General features: G+C 44.8%; 1 protein-coding gene across 17 annotated transcripts in view; it reads left to right on the forward strand.

Annotated features, from left to right (window-relative positions):
* The window catches only part of FGGY (FGGY carbohydrate kinase domain containing), a 325,223-nt gene extending 307,242 nt beyond the window's left edge, over positions 1–17,981 (forward strand). For 15 of the 17 annotated variants that reach the window (XM_061353407.1, XM_061353412.1, XM_061353410.1 and 12 more), the window contains 2 exons: positions 16,488–16,549; positions 17,734–17,981. In XM_061353407.1, coding sequence (XP_061209391.1) covers positions 16,488–16,549; positions 17,734–17,815 — 144 coding nt within the window. In that variant the 3' untranslated portion in view covers positions 17,816–17,981. Of the gene's footprint in view, positions 1–15,828; positions 16,007–16,487; positions 16,723–17,010; positions 17,107–17,733 lie in introns of those variants that run through there. The other 2 variants (XR_009725433.1, XM_061353416.1) reach the window with 2 other exon arrangements.
* The last annotated feature ends 837 nt before the right edge of the window (positions 17,982–18,818 follow it).

An 18,818-nucleotide genomic window follows, 5' to 3' on the forward strand; every position in this document is an offset into this window, starting at 1 on the left:
TGTTAGCCTCTATGTTGGAAGCTGGCACTTAGCTTAGGTGAAAGAGATGAGTAATGGCCCTAAAGATGCTAAGCTGTTTGAAGCTCTTCTGATAAATGGGGTCTTCTTGTGATGAGCTATCCTCACTTTCTTTGACTGGTTGGTATAAAAGCTTTGTGTATACAAGCACATTACTCATTATTTACTGGTTGTGGCTGTAAGGTTGTTTAATTTTGCAATAGTCCCATCTAAGGGATGATTCTTGCATTGCATGAAAGGCAGACTAAGCAAGCTTTGCTTTCCATTTGCTTTGTGTAACATTGCCCCTGGGGAAGCACTGGATAGCCAGCACACTTGCCATAAGACACAAAATGCCAAACTTTCAGCTTTCTGGACATGGAAGTTGCACTTATCCCAGAGGATAACCAGGCACGGGAAGTGAATAAAGGAAACATAACAAAGAAGAAAGGTGTGGAGGAGAATGGGGCTTTTCTTTTTTGGCACTAGATCCCCAGTATGCCCACCATTTCCCTCTCCCTAATCCCACTCTGCTGCTGTTTATTCTTTCCTCTTGTATTCTTGCCACCTTATTGTTTGTGCCTCTCTTGTTTGTTTTGGTTTGGTTTTCCACTTCATTTCTCATCTGTTGATTTTCCTATTGTTCCCTTCCTTCTTCCCTTCCTTTTGCCCTTCCTTCTTACCTTTCCCCTTCCCCTTCATTTTTTCCTCTCTCTTTCCCTAATCTTTCCATGTCTCAGTTCCTTACCTGTGTCCTACATAACAATAACCAAAGAGGAAGGGGTGGCTGGTGTCTCAGTCAGTGCTGATCCCTCAGGTCCACTCTCAAGGCTTATAAAACTTCAGGAAACCATTGAGGTGCATCCTCTGGTTTTATGGGTACAGCACTGATGGGGCTGTGCCGGTGTTCTTGGGCTGGAAGAGGAAAGATTTATGATGGCACTGATCACAGTGCTAAAATAAACTGCCCTTCCTCAGCCAGAGGAATGTGAGTTTGTAAATGCCACTGTTTTATACACAAAATGAAGGACACTGGCTAAGGAAGCCAGCTGCCTAGGTTGGCTGTTCAGGATCTGAAAATGGCAAGCCTTTAAGAGCAAAGAGCCCGAAGAAGTCATTTATATTAGAACAAACTCTGTCATGAGTCATTTGACTTCTTTTTCTCTTAGATACATAGTTTATGTCTCAGGCCTTCTAAGGCCTGAGTAACATCTGATACTCTTTAGGCTGAGCTGGCTCTAATAGGAGTAAGATCCTGCTTCCAGTTACAGTGCACCACTTAGAACTCTATTTAATTTGAGTCTTGTGTTTACAGGCTGTAACTATTACTTATTTGTCATTTTTATGGTAACAGAAAAGATTGTTTGTCTGTGATTCAGCCCTAGCCATGCTGTTGAGTAGGTCTGTGTCCTCAGCAGCAGCAGAGATAAAGTGGCCTGGCAGGTGATTTTCCTGTTTGCTTCATTCATCTTTCTCAAGCAGGTCTCTTGCCATCCCTCCCAACCACTAACTCAGTCCAATAATACCAGCAGAGCATCGCCCCCTCCACCTTTCTCACATGGTGCATTAGAGCTGTATGTAGTGGTTCTTCCCTCCTACTTCAAAAAAGCCAACACCAAAGTGTATGCTCCTGAAAAACACAGCCTTACCTCTTTTGCCATTTCTCTTTTCTTGGTCCTCTCCCTTTCCTTCATCTCCTTCTTTCTGCACCCAGGGTTTTACTTAAATACTTCTGGTCCAAAACTAGTTAATTGTAGCTAGAAGATAGGAAAGGTGTATGCATTCTTCGAGTCTTGGTTACTGCTTGTGCCAAGGCCTATACAGACCTGAAAGAGGAAAGTGAAACACAAAGGTCAGGAAAGCTTTGTCTCACTCCAGAGCTTGCAGGGAAGGTGGTCAGCACCCCACTGTTAGAAGTGACTGCACCTTAATGAAGCAGCAGGACTTGTGTTCCCTCTAGTGGCTAATTACACGAGATCCTTTTCACAGGAGCTTTCATTTTGCTGCCTTTGAACTTCTCTGCCTGCTTATCCTCTCATCCACATTTTTGGCTATGTTTTGTAACGCCTCCATTTCTCCCAATGATGGCATTTGCGGTTGTTTAGAGTGTGACTTCAGAAAGGAGGAAAACCTACTCTGGATAGATACTACCTTATATCTGCAGCACAGCAGCAGGATTTAGGCTTGGAGGGAGTTTTGCACCTCTTCCACCCATGCACGCTGTATTTTTCCTGTAGCATTAGCAGTAAGGGTTAAGGAAGAAGGGCTTTTCTTTGTTTAGCAGCATGCCTGTTCCTATTGTAACTTCTCAAGTATGAACAGATAGGAATGTCCAGAACTGTTAGGCACCTCAAATCTGCAGGCTTGTTTAATGTTCTTGAGATAAGAGCTGGATTGCCTGGCTTTACAGATCAAACATACCACATAAAATGTAGTGTAGTATTTCTTAGTGATAGAGGGGGAAAAAAGCCTTATTTGCCAATGTAGTTCTTATTAGCAGCCTGGTAATGGGACACACTCTGTCATCAGCAGTACTGGTTCAAATCTAACATAAACTGCTGTAGTATGGAGTTCTTCTGAGTTTACTTTGGTATAAATAAAAGCAGAATTTTGCATTGAGAAAACAGGGTATGTTACCTAACCCAAGAGTCAGAGCACAGGAGTTTATTCCCAGCTTTGCCGCTGCCTCTGTCTGTGACTTTGGGCAAGTTGTTTAACTTTGTTCTTCATCCAGCTGGTTTGTGAAGCAGATCTAGTGATGTCTGAGTACCTCAGAGGCTGCTTTTAATGTTATGGTAAAGGAGATAGAACGCAAAGTGCAAGAAAAATCTCTGCTGATGCCTATGGTGTTGCTCTGGTGGACTAAAATAAGTCAGAGTGGAAAGGCCAGCAGACTGACAACTCAGTTGCACATAACTGGAATGTCTTCTGACTTCTGAATGGGAAAAAACAACATCTGACTTTAGAACTGAAGCCAGTTTATGATGTGTGGTAATTTGCATTGCCATGTATATAATATGAAAGCTGGCCTGTGCAGTATGACATGACTACAGCTCTGAAGTTTACATCAATGTTTAATATTTACAGCATTCATCACTTTTAAAGCTTGTGTTATACAGTTACAATGAAATACACTTTCATACGCAGAATTCCTGTGTTTAGAAAATATTTGGGCTGGAATAGGAGACCACATCCCTTAAAGCACAAATTCACTCACGGTTTGTATTGGCAATCCCTTAGGAACAACAGAGGCTAATTCAGGATCAGTGTTTTCATTCACAGGCTTGTAGCTGCAGACATCTAACACTGTATCTAACACAACTGAGAGACTGGGCACTCTTTTTGCTCATGTATGGAGCATTCTAAACTGGAGTTGTAGGACTTGCTGGAGACTACTGAAAATCAGATGTTCTGCTTTTTTGACTGCAGTGGGATCGGAATTAGCAGGAACAACAGATGCGCCTTGCATTGCTGAGCATTCTGTGATTTGCATCTGAAAGTGGTTTGTGACAGGTCAGTAACCCGATGACTGTAATGTAAAACATTCCACAGGATAAGGCCTCCTGGATAGAAGTGTATCCTTTTCCTTGCATGTCTGGGTTGTATTTTTTCAAATTGAGTTACTGAGTTGTCCAATGGCCACATTCCTTCTACTCCTGTAAAAATGAAATGACTGACAGCTTCCCAGTTGCACATGGTCCTACTGTTTGTTGAAAGAGGAGGGGGAAGGATAGGACCCTACCACATTTTTGATGTATTATATAGAGAGGATTGTATTAAATAGGGAGAATAAAGATTGTGGAGCATAAGAAATTAGTTGGATCTCTTGCTAATCCAGCCTGGGTTTATGTAGATCTTCACAAATTATTCTAATACCAATAACCACACCAGAGCAGAACAATGGGTAAGTGTGCTTAGAAAAGTTGTATGGTAAAAATAAGACTTTAATCAGATAAGTTAACTCCCCTCCTCCCATTCTAGACTTGTCACAGGCAAAGAAATACCTTTGAGCAAAACCCAGCTTTTTTGTTTCGGATTTGCCATATTAAGCAATTTCCAAAGTAGAAAATTGCTGCTAATGGAAAAGCGAAACAAATCTGGGATTTGGAGCTAGGGGAGTATTCGTGCAAGTAATTAGCTGGTACAAAAGGAGCATTCATCTTGAAATGACAGATAAGTGCTAAGGACAGGATTGAAACTGTAAATATGTTAGCACTTTGAGCGAGAGCACAGCTTCAGCACTTGTTAGACTCATCAGCTGCTGTAAACAATATGGATCTTTGAAATGATCTCTGCTGAGATCTCAACACATTGGATAATGATAGAGTTGTTCATTTTTGCTTCTTCTGTTTTGTTTTTCCTTTCAGAAAGTACTTTCTGCAAAGAATAGGCCTGTGCTGCTGCCAGCACACACACTTATCTTTCTCCATGAGCAGACCCAGCGAGGGCTGCAGGGTCCCTGTGGGGAGTAAAGAACAAGCCCGCAGAGCTGGGCTTTGCCTTTCCCAATTTATGCATGAGCAAGGAACAGTATGTACAGCTGCAGTACAACTTTCCTCTCATGGCTGTGCCTCTACCCAAGGCTAGGAAAGGCTCTTTGAGGTCACCCAGGCTCAGTTCACAGTTAGAACACTTCTTCAAGTATAAATTTAAGAGGCGAGCTGTTCAGGTGGTGGTAGCAGTTTCTCTTATGTAGCTTTGCAAAGGGTTAAGGGGGAGTGAGCTGTAACAATGGAGGGTTTCATGGTGTGAAAACTGCATGCAATAGAAATTAATCTGAAACCAATAAATCCCCTTTGCAAAGGACACTATAAAAAGCTTGCATGCCACGAGAACTCGCAAACGCTGACCTCGCCGAGGTTCTGATTGGTGACCTACAAGTGAAAAGCTCCATGAGCCATTTGAGTCTCTGCTATTCATCTCTTCTCTCAGCTTGCTGTCTTTAAATAAAAGGACAGATCCTCAGCAGCAGGAATCGGCTCAGTTCATAGGATCAGCTGAGTTGTGAAGCACAAAGTGTTTTTCCTTCAGTCGGGTCCTACGTTGGCTAGTTTTCCCTAAGTGATGCTAATCTAGTGTTGTTATGGGTTCCCATGAAATATATGTGAAACTGAGGTGCTGAAGGCTTGTGTGACTTTTCCAAGATGAAAATCTGGGAGTCGATGTATCCGACTGCCCTCCTTACACTCACTGAAGTTGTGCTTGGAAAGAGCTTTCCCCCCCAGTCACTTCAGGAGCAGTGTGTCAGACATTTCTCATTGGAGTGAAGGGGCAAGGTTTGCTTGGAAATAGGAGCCATAAGGTGCAGATCACTGGGGGCTTCTTAAAAAATGGGTGATAAGATGGGACAGCAAAGTAGGGATGGCGACTGGCTGGGTGTTGTGAGAACAACCTTCTGGAGGGGTTCAGTTTGTTTGTCTGGAGATAAAAAGGAGAGCTTATACACAAGCTCACCAACCCTCCCACCTAGCCAAAACGTGGAGGTGGGAAGGTGGAGTGTGTCTTGTGTGCTCTTCTCTGCAAGATCGCAGCTCTGAAGATAACCCTTGGGGCAGGACTGTGCTATGTTAGATCTCGGGCTGTGAGCCAGCCAAAGGCTGCTACCGCTTGCTGACTGACTCACATGTTGACTGCACTTTGAATTCAGGCTGGGGTGTTTGCAGACAGAACCAGCTATTGTTTTGGGCACAGTCAATTATAAAATGTGCTCCTTTTCTGTTTGCCAAATGAATACAAATGCTTTCTTAGAAGATCTCCTAAGGAAAAAGATGCCTTGGGTACCTTGAAAAATTCCTGCTGGCAGTGCTGGGTTAAGATTTGCTCATTATGAGAGGTTATATAGTATTGCTGTAATCAAAGGCTCTTCTATGGCTCTGGGGCAGGTGGGCATTAATAGCCCTTGGGTTTGGTTTTGTATAGAAACATATCAGGCCGGACAGATAACTAGAACAGTGAGGAGTGTAACTTTTGACACTCACCAGCAAGAATAGTTTCTTTCCAATGGGTTTGTGTATGTTGGTGCCTACAGGTTTTTCTATGTAATAACCCTGTAATTGCAATACACAGAGAGGTTGTGCAGATAGAGAGGTTCCTATTTACAGAGAGGTTTTAATGCTAGTAAACTGTATTTACCATTTCCTAATGGTCTTCAAGAGATACAAGCCAAACATTTTAGGAGCAAGGGTAGCAGAACACCTATTCTGAAGTGACTGTTACAGTTTCCTCACATAAATCTCTCTGATTCTGTGTCTACAGGTATTCCATAGTTCCGGTTGAGCACCTTTGGGTACAGACTGGCTGACCCATCTATCAGAGCAGGCTTCCCAGGTTTTTAAGGAATCAAGGGCTTTCCACAATTTTGTAGCAATAAGTATCCAGTATTTAAACTGCTTTTAAGGAACAGCAGTCAATTCGTAAGGGGACAGTTTTAATGGCAGAAGAGCAAATGAGAGCTGTAGCTCCTCATCCCTGTCTGCCTCTGCTTTTCAGACCTAAACAAAACAGGACAGTATCATCAGCTGGTCATAGAATCAGCATATCATAGGATAGTTTGAGTTGGAAGGGACCTTTAAAGGTCATCTTGGCCAGCCCTCTGCAATGACCACAGTGCCTTGCTTCAGCTCTCATTCAGTTTAGTCACTTTCAGCCTCTAATTTGAGAAAGAAAGATCCTTTCTGGAACAGTGTGTAGAAAAGGATGCTATCTGCTTGTTTGTGGCAGTCAGAACAAGGACACCAGATGCCTTTTGACACACACAGCTCTCTTCTCTGTACTGTGCTTCACATGGAGAAATGGCTACTCAGTCCAGCTTTAACCTCTTAGATGTCTCATTTCTTCTAGGTTTTTCTCTCTGACCACCACACTTTGGGTATCTATAAAATACCAGTTTTCAGTGATATTTTAATCTTTTGTTGGAGATAGGATGTCTGTAAGGTTACTAGAATAGCTCTCTCCATATTTTAATGCAGTTTTCCTCCTGATTTGACATCTGAACCTTCCACCAGTTTACAGTAGTGAACTCTTTCTTTAAAGGTCTCTTGTTTTTTCTGAGCCCCTGTCCAGGGTAATTTCCCAAATGCAATCCAGACTGGATAAAATGTAAGCATATTTCTGAGGTGTAGGGTTGGGTTTTTTATAGTAAACCACACATCAGATTAACTGATAAAAAATAATCCCAAATCAAAACTCACAGCAGGGATTTCCCTCATTAGCCCCAGGTAGATACTGGAGCATGGCAAAGAATATATGTGAAGGATGAGGGAAAAAGGGAAATCTTAGCCAGTGTTGGAAATAGGGGAAGAATAATGAGACGGAGAAGAGTGAAGTGCTGCAAGTAGATTCATTTTCTTGGTGGAGTAGCCCTAAAGCAAAGTGCAGGCAGAAGTTGCTGTTATAACAGGATCCCAGCTAGATACCCCCCAAAATGCTTAACCCCCCGAGTGGGGAAATGAACAGAGAGACGTGTGCAGATTAATTAGATCTGAAAAATGTTTTGACAGCAGAAGTGAACATATGGAAAGAATTGAGAAAACCCAATCCCCGTCCCCATGTGTAAATGATGCCTTGGCCATAGCTCATAAAGCAAATACAGATGCAAAAAGGAAAAAAAAAGGAGGGGGGGAAAAGCCCCTTTCCTATCCCCTTCCCCCAATTAACCCCCCCCAGTCCATTGCCAGATGGCAAATAAAAGTTTGAGCTCAATGGCTAAATGCAAGGAAAGCTCTATGTTCATTCATGCATGTTCAGCAGGAACATGGAAAGAGATCAGCTGAATAAATCTGAGTTTTGCACCTTAAAGGAACTGGGGCAGTTCAACTAAATATTGTGTTGAGTACACAGCCCAGTGTCAGGATATCCTGTGCGGATGCTTGTTCTACAGCTTCTCTTGCTTACCTTCCCCTGTCCAAATTCTGCTTTCTGTCCACCTCATTTCTTCTGTTGTGCAAGTCAGTGTGGAATCACACACCTGCCCTGCCTGCCCCAAAGGTTTTACCACCTGAAATTGATGGGAGAAGCATTAGGACAGATACTGTAAGCAGAAGGTAAGAAAGGAGCAAGAGAAGCACAATAACTTACTCAGGTTGTGCAGAGGAGCAGTGCTCCCAGGCTTAGTTTATCCATCACCAGCAGCAGTGAGTAGGAAGAGTGCTGATTTAGCTCATAGTAATGCAGTGCCCTGCATCACATCTGCTCTCTTGACTCCCAGGTGAGCTTGCTTTCCATTAAATAGAGCTGCCTGTCAGCATAACATTTGCAAGCCTGAAGCGTGGGTTAAAATCCTTAGAAGTGTTCAGGGCCAGGTTGGACGGGGCTTGGAGCAACCTGGTCTATCAGAAGATGTCCCTGCCTGTGGCAGGGGGTTGAAAGTGGATGAGCTTTAAGGTCCTTTTCAGCCCAAACCAGTATGGGATTCTGTGATTTTCATGTGGTTTATATGGACAAACCTTCTCAGTCTATTGTCACAGTGATGCTGTGCCTGGTTAGCAAATTTATTCCACCTCAGAAGGGGGTGAGGGAAATGTACTGTTGGTGTTAGCTGGTGGGTAGTCAGGGTGCTTCTCCTTTGGCAAGGAATCTGCCAGCTGGGCAGATCACTGTGCTATTGTGATTGCATCTTATCAGTGTCTGTGCTGGCCATGTTAAAGCTATCTCAATTCTTCACACACAGACACTGTGGACACATGAATAAGCCATACAAGCTCTTATGAGGGTGAGTGCTGCTAACCCGTGCCCCAGCTCTGGTGCAGACTGCTTAGATGTTGCCCACAGACTGTTGATTCATGGCACCCAGTGCCAGCAATCTGTGAGACTGAAACAGGAGCTAAACGCTTGGGCTCTTTCCATTGCCCAGGTAAACTGAAACCCCTGCTAAGCTGTCAAGTTTGCATCCAAGCAGCTTTGGGCACTGCGAGGTGCCAGCAATGGAACCCTCACAAAGCAAACTGCTTAATTATTTGATAGTAAAAGGCAACTCAGGGGAGTGCGGAGTCAAATCAACAACAAACCAACTTATATTTAGTAGCAGTGTGGCTGGACCTTAGACCCAAACATAGTTTCCAGCTGATAGATGATGTGGCAATCATAGCTGACCCTCATCCCAGTCTAAATTTGGTCTGCAGAATAAGTAATGAGAATCATGGCTGGGGCGACACACCACCCTTCACAGCAGCTGCATTGCCACTGCTGCTCCTCTTATGGCTTTGTCTGCCTGGCTGAAGCACAAGCTCTGTGTGACAGTGAGCTACGGCCTGTCTGACACTCAGTCTGCTCACTGAAGCAGAGTAAAAGAAGGTGCTTGGAGGTAGAAGTAGTACTGTGGCCTTATCTGCACTTGTCTCTGCTGTTACCTTTGCTCCTGTCTCTGACACTAAGGAGTGAAGACCATGCTCCTGTTGTACAGGACAGGTCAAGCAATACGTACTTCAATGAGGTGTGAAGGGCTGTGCAGGACTGAGAGCTCTGTGTACCATCCACAATACAAAATTAGGGACAAACATGGAGTTTGCAACCTCCGTGTCCGAGCCAAACCAACCAGGGGAAAACAGTGGGTACAGCCTGTTTCAAAGAGAGGTAACTGACAATTAGAAGAGGAAATTATGTGTCCCACATCACTCAGGGAATCTGTTGCAAACTTTCTGGATCCTGAATCAGTGCTTGAACCAGAAAACTGCCTTGTCTCAGTACTAAGGATCCATTCAGTTGGCCTCTGTCAGCTGAAGCTGCATGGTTTAGGGGCAGAGTTTGAGCAACCTGCTGTAGTGGAAGGTGTCCCTGCTCGTGGCAGGGGGCTGGAACTGGATGAGCTTTAAGGTCATTTCCAACCCAAGCCATTGTAGGGTTCTAAGCCACCAGCCTGATACCCATAGCAGTCTTCAACAAACAAATGTATAAAATATTCCTCCAAGATGAACCAGTGCTGTTCTTGTACATAGGGATAGTGAGATTCAGAAGGCCAGTGACTCTTCCCAAAAGACTTATTTGAACTCAAGTCCTGAGCTGGTGTCCTGCTCGCTGAACCTCCATCCTTCAGTCCTCTTCTCCCTCCTTCTCTGTAGTCTCACTTACAGACGCAGACAGTCAGAAACACTCTGAGGTTTGATACAAACACAGAAATCCATGTTGGAACAGAGCAAAAGGAAAATACAAGCTTGTGTGAAGTTTTCCACCTTTTCACTAAGCGAATGAAAGCCAAATTTTCACACTTTGGTCTTAGGTGTGAAATTTTTGTTCAGCTCTAATATTTATCCATAATGTGTTTTAAAACTTGGCTCACTCCATTCAGAATACCACAGAGAATTGAGTTACAGATCTGGGGCTTTGTGCGTGCTGCCAAGATCTGCCCCTATAACTCAAACAAATTTAAGGGGGGGAAAGAAACGACTAGGAAAATATGGTATATGGTCCATCACATGCTTTATTCATGCAGTCATATACCACTAAGAAGTAATGTTCTGCTAGGGTTGTGTTACATAAATATGTTCATGTCACTCCTGTAAGCACAGATAAGGTGAATTTTGCATTTCCACGCTATTGAGTAAGCAAAAACATAAGAAAATAGCAGCCTTGCTTACAGTTCTTAGAAAAGTTTATAAGTATTTCTGGAGCATCAGCATTTCAAGGAATTTATTTCCCTCAAATCCAGATACATCTCTGACTGGACTTCTTGAAATGATGTGGGTTAGCTTCTGTTAGGCTCAGCTTCTGTGTGTGTGGAATAGAGATGAGTGACAGAGAGGTTCTTCACTGTTGAAGGACAGAGAAATTATTACATGTAACATTATTTATGGTATTTGCTATGAGGACCTGGAAACGTGAAGAAAGCCATGTTCATTTGAAGGTACTTCCACCTGCTGAGTTCTGCAAATCAGAACCAATCTGGTGGGGATGAATGTTCCCACATTTCAGTCTGTTGTGAATGGGACAGCTTTTACACAGTTTTCTTCCGGTGCTGGATCTGTGACAGCAAAGCTGTATAAACCACTAGAGAGTCAGCACCAGCCTGAATGGGAACCTGGGTAGTGTTTTCTGGGTAATGAAGGTGAAATTGGTGTTTCAGAGCTCTGTGTCATTCAGAAGTTGAGACTGGTCTTGCACACATATGCTCATGTCATTCTCAGGAACATGTGAAGAAGCACATTTGCTGGTATGGATTTCTTACTGTGTTTGGCCATAAGAATAGCAGCATTTGATCATGTGGCTTATATTGGCACAATAAAACTCAATATAATTTCCTCTTTTTGCAGAAGTAGTAAGATGAGGTGAATTAACAACTTCAACTCAGGAAAAAGAGTAAAGCCAAGCATCTCATTCCAGCTTGTTCTGAGACTCCTGAATTAGTTGTAAGTTACAATCCAAACTGGTTTACAGCACAGCTGTTTTTCATCCTTCCCATCATTTATAGGCCAGTCATTCTTGGTGCAGTGGCTGTCACTGAACAAGCTATAAACCAGTGGTGTTGACTGAGAAAGCTTACTTCATTTGCACTGGAGTCTTCCTCTTGGTTTTCTTATTGACCAAGGATCCTTCCTCCAAGTAGCCATTGCTGTCACTGGAGCATGATGTACTCACGCATTCTGGTGAGCTTTCCTGGGTGTTTTTGTATGTGCAGGCCAAATGCTTTCAGCCGCTGAAATGGTACAGTAAAATTTGAGATGATATATGGTTGTTTTCACTGTTAGTAACTGTTAGGTAAAAGTCCAAACATTTTGGGGGATTATCAAAATACTATGTGGGGAGAAAACAGCTGGGAAATTGCATTTATGCTCAAACGCCTCATCCATTTAACTTCATATACAATTTTAGAAGTACCTAAATAAAGCAAAAGCCCAAATTCTTAAGGGAAGTGATGTTCCCAGCTCATTCATTTCAATGGGATTTTGTTACTTGACTTCCTTAGCCAAGGCTGACATCCCTAAATCTGATTTATTTGATGTGTGCTTTTAAGGACCTACATCCCATTAATTTTCAGTAATAATCAGCCACAGAAGTCCTGGAGTCACTACTGAAAAGCAGACTTAGGACTCTTCACAAGTGGGCTGATCTTCCTTGGCTCCCCTTGTAGTGCAAGAGAGATGGGCTTCTCTTGTGGAATGAGCAGGATTGTGCTACTGCTCTGAGACAGATCTTACAGGACCCCATTGAGTAGGGAATTGGAGAAGACTGGTCTCCCAGTCTAAAGGGAAGGAACCCTTGTAAGCACTTTCTGAGGGCTCCTGATGCCACGCTGACATGCTTTTCCTGGTGTGAAAGAACAACTTGCTGCACGGTGGCTGCCACACAGTGTTAAAAACCTTTTCCATAATTAAAGTGAGAATGGTTGAAATGTCCAGCTTTCACATGCTGTGTTAAAGTAGGATCTTCCTAGGAGACAGGTTTTTCTCTGAGTTCCAGATAGGGTTTCCTCTGGGACATCTACTGTCTTTGAAGCTGCCCTGGTGTCTTAAATGTATCCCCTGCCCCAGATCATACTGAAGAGTAGAACTCAGGCACCAGCACCAAGTGAACTGGAATGGCTACTCACCTCCCCAGCTGGGTCACCCTTCCAGCAGCAAAATGGCACCTTGTTCTGCAATCCTGGTGGGTCCTGGAGAATTTGGTTCCCTGGGCCTGGGTTCCTTGTCCCGGTCAGGGTAACCCCGTTTGACTGACTCTCTCCATGGTAAGCGGAGTGTTTACTGGCTTGTATCTGTCTGAGCTTTGACACTCTAACAAAAGGTTAGAAATCATGAATGCATCCCTTTATTTCTGCTCCACAGTGCCTCTCTTTTCTTCTGTGTAAACCCTTCACTTGCCTCTTGCCCAGCCTTTAGAAACGATGATCAAATGCGAACTTTCAGGGTTTATTTATAGCGTAGCCTTTATGGAAAGAGAGAAAAGAAATGATTAAAAAGCAATTTTACAAAATATTTTGTTTTAAGAGAGAATTCATTGTGTTTAAGTCACTGTATTCATTGTACAGTCTAGACTGGCAAACAAAGAAGATGATAGAGCGTCATTCAAATTAAGATTGTGAAATTCTTGGGGACTGGAATTATGGATTTGGATGTCAACCCTCAAACAAACTATTTCTGAACAGCAGTATTATCACTTTGCTATATTTAAGGCTTTGTTGGAGAGAGAACAGCGCACAAGGTTGATCTGATTCAGTTCTGTGATTCTAATGTTCCTTTGTTTCCTGTTTCATTATAAATTCATATTTTCAATGTTCTGTTCCTCTTTGTCCCCAGAAAATTGTTGAAAAGACTCTCCTCCGGGAGTAAAGTTTTTGTTCAAGCTAACAATGACCAAACTGACTTTAAACAACACAAAAACACAGAGCTGAAAAGCAAATTAAGAGAGGGAATTCATTTAGGGCATTTGGAGCAACCTAGAATGAGTGAGTTGTTGAAAATTGCTGGCTGGGTATTTTCTTCACATGTTATTCCACATTGCCATGGTGGTTGCTGTGAGACATTAATGCTCTGGATCCTCAAAAGCCTATGTATTTTCAAGTGGATTTAAAGATACAAGAATGTTTTTAGCTGATAAACTGGAAAGATTGCTTTGGCATCTGCTTCCTTAGCTCAAGGTGGATAGATGGGTAGGCCAGCAGAAGATAGCAGCAGCCAGGCCCGGTTTCCTAGTCTGGATGAGGCCTTGAGGGAGCAGTTTTCCTTTAGGGATCTCTCTACCTTTCCTGCTCCTGATCCCATGGGAGCAGTGGCAGCTGCCCAGCAGGGAAATAAGATCTCTGTGCCAGAGGTTTTGGGTTTGGGGAGATCTCACAGGGAGCATAGGAGGCTTTCATCAACCTTGTGGAGACCTGACTTCACCCTTTGAACAGTACTGCTGCAAGGCACTAGGTCTGGAAGCTGGTGTGTCACATGTGCCCTGTGTGGTGTGGAGCACCAGCAAGGTGGTTGGAGAAGTGGAGAGCAAGGGGATGTGCAGGCAGGACCCTGAGCCAGGGTTGGGGCTGCAGCGGTTGGCGGGATGGCAGAGCTGAGCCAGGCTGCCCTCACACCTTCCACATCTGGTGGCCTCGGCACTGGGGTCTGTTCTCTCTCGAACCAGCCTGAGGAGACCTGGAGTTAGATGAATAACAGGATAAAAATAAAACCCGTCTGAAGATAGGCTTATCTCAAAAGGCTGGCTGATCTCCCAAAGAGGCAGTAATGCGTTTGTCAGCACTGGAAGTGGTGAGAGGCCCCACAGTAAAGCAGAACATGAGTGTGTCGAGCACTTGTGGCAGAAGCAGAACATGTCCTGAGAACGGTGCTGTTTGTGTCCTGTCCTCTTAGTGCTGCCCAAACAGGGCAGCAGCAGCCAGTCCTGCATGTGCACGGAGGAGTGAATGGCAAAGTCTGTTCCTCCCTTTCATGTTTCTTTGTACATGTGGGGAAACCTGGATCTGTCTGAGACTCTTTAGATGTCTTGGTTTTATTTGCATGCAGTATCTCCAGGGCAATTGAAACGGGGATATAAAGCAGAGAGCAGAAAGCAAAGTGACTCTTTCCATTAGTGAGAGGGCTTCAAGGGGCTCTGCCGTAAGCCTTCTTTAAGAGGCAACACTATCTGGAAAAGCAGTATTGATTGCAACAGAAGGAATTGTCTTTGAGTTGGGTTTTTTCTGTGTATTCATTCATTTTTTTGGGTAGCCTCTAAATCCAGCTGGCCTTGTAAAGGATAAGTAAAAGATGGGCTATTGTAAGCAGGAACAATGCTTGAGCTAGTGTCCCCTGTTAAAGAACAGGGAATAAAATGCCCATTACACTTACTGGGAAAGATATCAACCTTTCCATGCCAGTACTTTAATCTGGCTGGTGTGCAGAGTCTTGGTGCCAGCAGGCTCACATGCCCCGGAGAAAAGAACACCCTATCTCGCTGGAAGTGTTATTTCAAGGGTGTTTCTCAGGGAATCAAAGTACAAGCAACTTCTGCACATACAAAAGAGTATGGGCATAGGAGTGCACAGAAATGCTCCCTGCTGTTTTACTGGAAGGCCTGGCAGAGTAAAACCCTGACTGCACCATCACTGGCAGTCCTTTTTGCTTTGGTGGAGCCATGATTTCATCCAGAATTAACCCCTGAAGCTGACAAATGTAGAAAGTAGGTGTTCCACATGTGAAAAGTATTTGCTCCACATTTAAAAAGTGTTCCACATTCTAGTTGCACATGTGGACTGGCAGTATAAGATGTGTTGATGCTGAAGGATAAGGCAAATGCACCCAGAACACGCGGGTAGCACTGCAGGTTCAGGCAGGCAGAGCTGGGGCTGCCTGCTGCTCTGGTACATGGGTGACATCCCTGCCTGAGTAGACATGGCTGTGCATAGGAGAAGTGGCTGGCTTCATGGGAGCCCTCTTACCTCCTGGCATTTAGGTCATGATCTTGCTTCTTTAACACAGGGGAAATGGGAAACCAGAAGATGTAAGGTCTGCTGGTCACCTTGTTTATCCTCAGAGCCTCCTGGGCTGGTAGAACTGCACTTACATTGCTCAGCAATGCTGTAAAGTTCTGGATCCTCAGCTGTAAAATGCTGGATTAGTGGCAAGCAAAGATTTTACTACAGCAGGTATTCCAGCCTATAAAATCATCCAACCCTTTTAGAGATCTAGCCATAGAAGTTGATTAGGTGGCTTCCAGCAGCAGCGCAGGCTGACTGATCTCTAGGTTCATTCCAGTATGCTCCCAGTGCTGTGCTTTGGGCAGGAACATGGAAATAGATTTAGGGTGCTGCATAGAAATGACATAGACTGAGATTTAGTCAGACACTGGTTGAATCCTGATCTTTTATGTTTAGCCCTGTTCCATCTGAAAGGTATTGCTTTAATGCTTCTTGTTTCATTCCAGCGGGATTGCTCAGGAGAATGTACAGAAAATCAGAACCTCACAGGGATCAGGAAAGGAACTAAATAATTCCATCCTCTCCCTTCCACATGTGAATCTATCCCAGAGACTCCTTCTGCAGGGAATTCTGCTGCATCCCTTTGTCTGACTTGGCTTTGGCCAAAAGCAGAGTAGGATCAAAGTCAGTCTCCTACACCTTTTATACTGGAATGTGAGGGTAGCTGTGGGCTCCATAACAGAACTTTGCAAATCAGCTTTAGCCTCTGGAGCGCATCTGAGCCTCTCTGGCTGCAGGGAATTGATACTTCATGAATATGATCAAGGGATCTCATGTACAGTATCATTTTATTTGAGAAATCTTCCCTCCGGGGATGCGTTGTCAAACATTTCCTTTGGTTTGTGTAAATAACAAAAGATAAGTCTGTTCTGCATCGGACTCCCAGTAAGAAAGAGAAACAGATTTTGGTTTACTGAGGGGTCTGCAGTACTTTGTTCTCATGACTACTATATAATGGGATTGAACATATTTTATGCCATCTGGCCTGTTCAGCCGAAACAAAATACATCAGTAATGTTCTGATTGGTTTTGAAACATCTTGTTCTTGTCAAAAAGTATTTTAAATCAAACCAGGCTTTACCACTTTATGTTTGTCTTTTACTAGGAGGCCATGGCGAAAATGGGGAAAGTTGGGAGAGTTGTGCAGCCCAACCATGAGCATAAAAGGTAATCCTGACTTTTGTGGGGTCCTCTGTGAGGATTTATGGCGTGTGAAGTTAAGGCCTGTCTCTTTATAGCCCTGACTGGATGCAGTAGTAGTTATCACCCCCATTTTTGAAGGATTACCATGGAATCTGACTGGTTTGGGTTGAAAAGGACCTTAAAGCTCATCCAATTCCAACCCCCTGACACAGGCAGGGGCACCTTCCACTGGAGCAGCTTGCTCCAAGCCCCTGTGTCCAACCTGGCCTTGAGCACTGCCAGGGATGGGGCAGCCCCAGCTTCTCTGGGCACCCTGTGCCAGCGCCTCAACACCCTCACAGGGAAGAGCTTCTGCCTAATGTCTCATTTCATTCTCTCCTCTGTCAGTTTAAACCCTTTCCCCCTTGTCCTGTCCCCATATGCCCCTGGGAAAAGTCCTGCTCCAGATTCCTTGTAGTCCCACAGATTACCACGCTTGCACCCAGGTGAAGGCTGTAATTTGCTATCAGTGGGCTCTGGGCTGCCCCTAAGTCTCTGCCCGCCACGGCTTTCCTGAGCAAGCGAGCTGCAGCCCGCAACTGCAGGGATGCGAGGAGCGGTGCCGGGGCGGCGGGAGCTTTGAGCGGCTGCGACTGCGGGCCCCGGCGGCACTTGGAGCTTTGCGCAGCTTCACCCCTGCCCCTCCGAGGGACTGCAGGAGTCCTGGAGGACTCGGGTCCCAGTGCCCGGTGTCCTAGGCGCTGCGGGGCCGCTGCGCCCACGGCTGCACACGGTGGGGCGCGGGCACCCTCTGGCGGCGGCGGGCGGCCCTGGGGAGCGGGCTCCGACAGCAATGGGCGCTCCAGCAAGCGGGGATGGGGGGGGCGGAAGGATGGGGCCCGTGAGCCCCGGGGCTCTCCGGGCGATGTAAACGGGCAGGAGAGCAGCGAGGTCGCACTGTTCCCCTGCTCCCACAGCGGAGGGCGCTGGAGGTAAAAAGTGCCTGGAAATCAAAGATGGCTTTGGGGTGAAAGAAAGGTGTAATTATAACTCCCAATCACTCGTTTGGGTGGATGCTGCACTTTGGTAAGACTCTGATCCCAGTAAAAGTTGTAATTTTGAAAGCGTCAAAGCTGCTTTGATGCTACGCGATGGACGTAAATATGTATAATACAGGGGTTTTAAAACTTAAAACCTCGGGCTCTGTTGAAATTAACTTTCTTCTACAGATTTTACGACAAGAAATATGAAGTATTTTTGAGACTGGTGGAGCATCAGAGAGAGTATCGCTCCATCATGAACAGCTTCTGATCTGGAGTCATATAAACCGGGAACAGCAGGCAGAGCGAATCTCCAGCTATTTGTGATGAGGGTAATGTCTTCTCACTGTACCGTCCATGTCAAAAATACACTTTTATCATTTAAAGTGCACATTTTAACTTGGAATGAGAAATAAAATGCATTCACTGGCTGTGAAGCACTGGTGTTTTCTGTCAATAACCTCTGCACTTCAGGACAAGGAATATTCATTTGCCCCAGTCAGAGGAGACCAGACAACCAGCTGCGGGCACCCCAGTGCTGTATTCAGACTGGCCACAAGCAGGAACAGCACAAGGAACACCATAACTGATTTGGATGGACTCAAATCGCTGCCCTTTGCCATGTTTTTCAGAGGTAACTACACCTGGCACCACACACGGTCCTTTTAATTTCACTGTCTGCTCCAGCTCAGACCTGAACACGAATTCCATTGGAAAGCTCTGTTTGGTTTTGTAATTTTTACTTCTTCGGCGGCTGATATTTGAGAATCACTTTTGCAGCTGTGCACTCTTGCTCTCTCTGGGTTTTTTCAGTTCCCTGCTCTCTTTTTTTCTGTCTCCATTCTTACAGCACAGTCCTTTTGCTGTCAGTACTTGGTGCCATCATGTCTTTTGTGAGTCCCTCGCCCTCTGTGTGCAGTGTTCGCTGTGCTGATGTCAAACAGCCCATTGCTGACACTGAAAGATGAGGTTAAGTGGACACAGTTGCTGAAAGTATGTTCCCAATGTAGATGCATTCCTGCCATCGTGCCACCTGCCTTGCAGGAGTCAGCCATGAAACAGCACAGCTCTCCCTGTCCGTCCTCAACACGTTGCTCCAGCCAGACCCGGTCACCAGCTCTGAGCTGGACACAGGAGGTACAGGGAATGCAGAGGGAGAGAGAAAGGGGTTTTCTTCCTTTGGTTTGCAATTGTCAGTGCTCAGAAACCTTCCTGGCTGCCTGCTGGCCAAATCCAGTCAACAAAAAGGTTTTTATTTGTTCCCAAGTGGTTTT

This window comes from Neopsephotus bourkii, unplaced genomic scaffold (genome assembly GCF_033783945.1).
Source record: "Neopsephotus bourkii isolate Nb327-2 ecotype Australia unplaced genomic scaffold, CSIRO-AGI_Nbou_v1 NB_673, whole genome shotgun sequence".
NCBI lineage: Eukaryota > Metazoa > Chordata > Aves > Psittaciformes > Psittacidae > Neopsephotus > Neopsephotus bourkii.